The 1,151-nt window shown below is 30.2% G+C and overlaps 1 protein-coding gene across 1 annotated transcript in view; it reads left to right on the top strand.

Annotated features, from left to right (window-relative positions):
• Positions 1-691: 691 nt before the first annotated feature.
• LOC145051369 (putative glycerol-3-phosphate acyltransferase 3) overlaps positions 692-1,151 on the top strand; it is a 24,747-nt gene continuing 24,287 nt past the window's right edge. The window contains exon 1 of the mRNA XM_078999392.1: positions 692-1,151. This exon is cut by the window's right edge and continues 333 nt beyond it. Within this exon, the coding sequence (XP_078855518.1) occupies positions 738-1,151 (414 nt within the window). The 5' untranslated portion in view covers positions 692-737.

Below are 1,151 nucleotides of genomic sequence, written 5' to 3'. Positions count from 1 at the left end.
TAACAAAAAAGATACCAAATGGATTCTAGTCTAATATTATCATCACTCTTTGAGGTCTTGTGTTCAAATCTCTTCTAAGATATAAGTAAATTAATGAGTAGTTTAGTAGTAGGTTATATTAGTCGATCAAAAATCATATCAAAAGATGATATTGATAACGAGAAACACAAAAATTTGTGTCTATTGACATGGTTGAGTATCGATTGACACAATCATTTATTGTTTAGATTAGCTTATGATTATGTTAGATTTGTCGTTCAAAAAATCATATCAAAATACTTAATTACAACAAGAAACACAAAAATTTGCATCTAGAGGCATGTTTGCATATTGATTGACATAATCATTTATTGCTTTGGATCTTATCTGGTTCATACTTCATAAAATTCTACTTGATCCATCTCCCAATAAAACTCTTTTGTCAAATAAATAAATAAGTGGTTTAAAATGACACATTTGTCCATTTAAATTATTTGTTTTTATAATCAATTGTCAAACATAGACTTTGATATGTTAACAACTTCATTTACCTCTCAATTCATGTATATTAATAATGTAATGTCCAAACTGTATGACAAGAGGTGTTTAACTTTTTAATTCTAATAATTAGTGGTTTTGATTTGACACTTATGTGTAGGGCAACATGCAAGTGCACATTCATAATGATTTAGCTCGAATATTATCTTTTGTGCATGTCGTACAAGTGATAGGCATAGCTTTTTGTTTCTCGTATAAATATGTGTTATGTAAATGGTACATGTACTAACAATAACCATCAAAAGATGGATAGAAAAATGTCACATTATCTATTCTTGTTGTTTAAATTTCTATTAAAATCACTAAGTTACCCACGGGGTTATCAAAGGAAGAACAGGAGCCTAAAGTATTTGAAATATGAAACCATGGCCGAGAAGCACACATCAGAAGAACTACTAAAAACAACTCTTGTGTTTGATGTGGAAGGAGTGGTATTAAGGTCAACTTCACTCTTTCCTTACTTCATGCTTGTGGCTTTTGAAGGTGGTGGTGTCTTGAGAGGGTTAGTGTTGTTCTTATTTTACCCTTTGGTTTGTTTGCTTAGCAAAGATATAGGGTTAAAGATTATGGTGTTTATATGCTTCTTTGGGATAAAAAAGGACAAGTTTTCGATT

Source organism: Lactuca serriola, chromosome 5 (assembly GCF_051521515.1).
Source record: "Lactuca serriola cultivar US96UC23 chromosome 5, Lser_US96UC23_V15, whole genome shotgun sequence".
Taxonomy (NCBI): Eukaryota; Viridiplantae; Streptophyta; class Magnoliopsida; order Asterales; family Asteraceae; genus Lactuca; species Lactuca serriola.
Note: the sequence above shows the minus strand (reverse complement) of the source record. Positions and strands in the feature narration are given on the sequence as shown.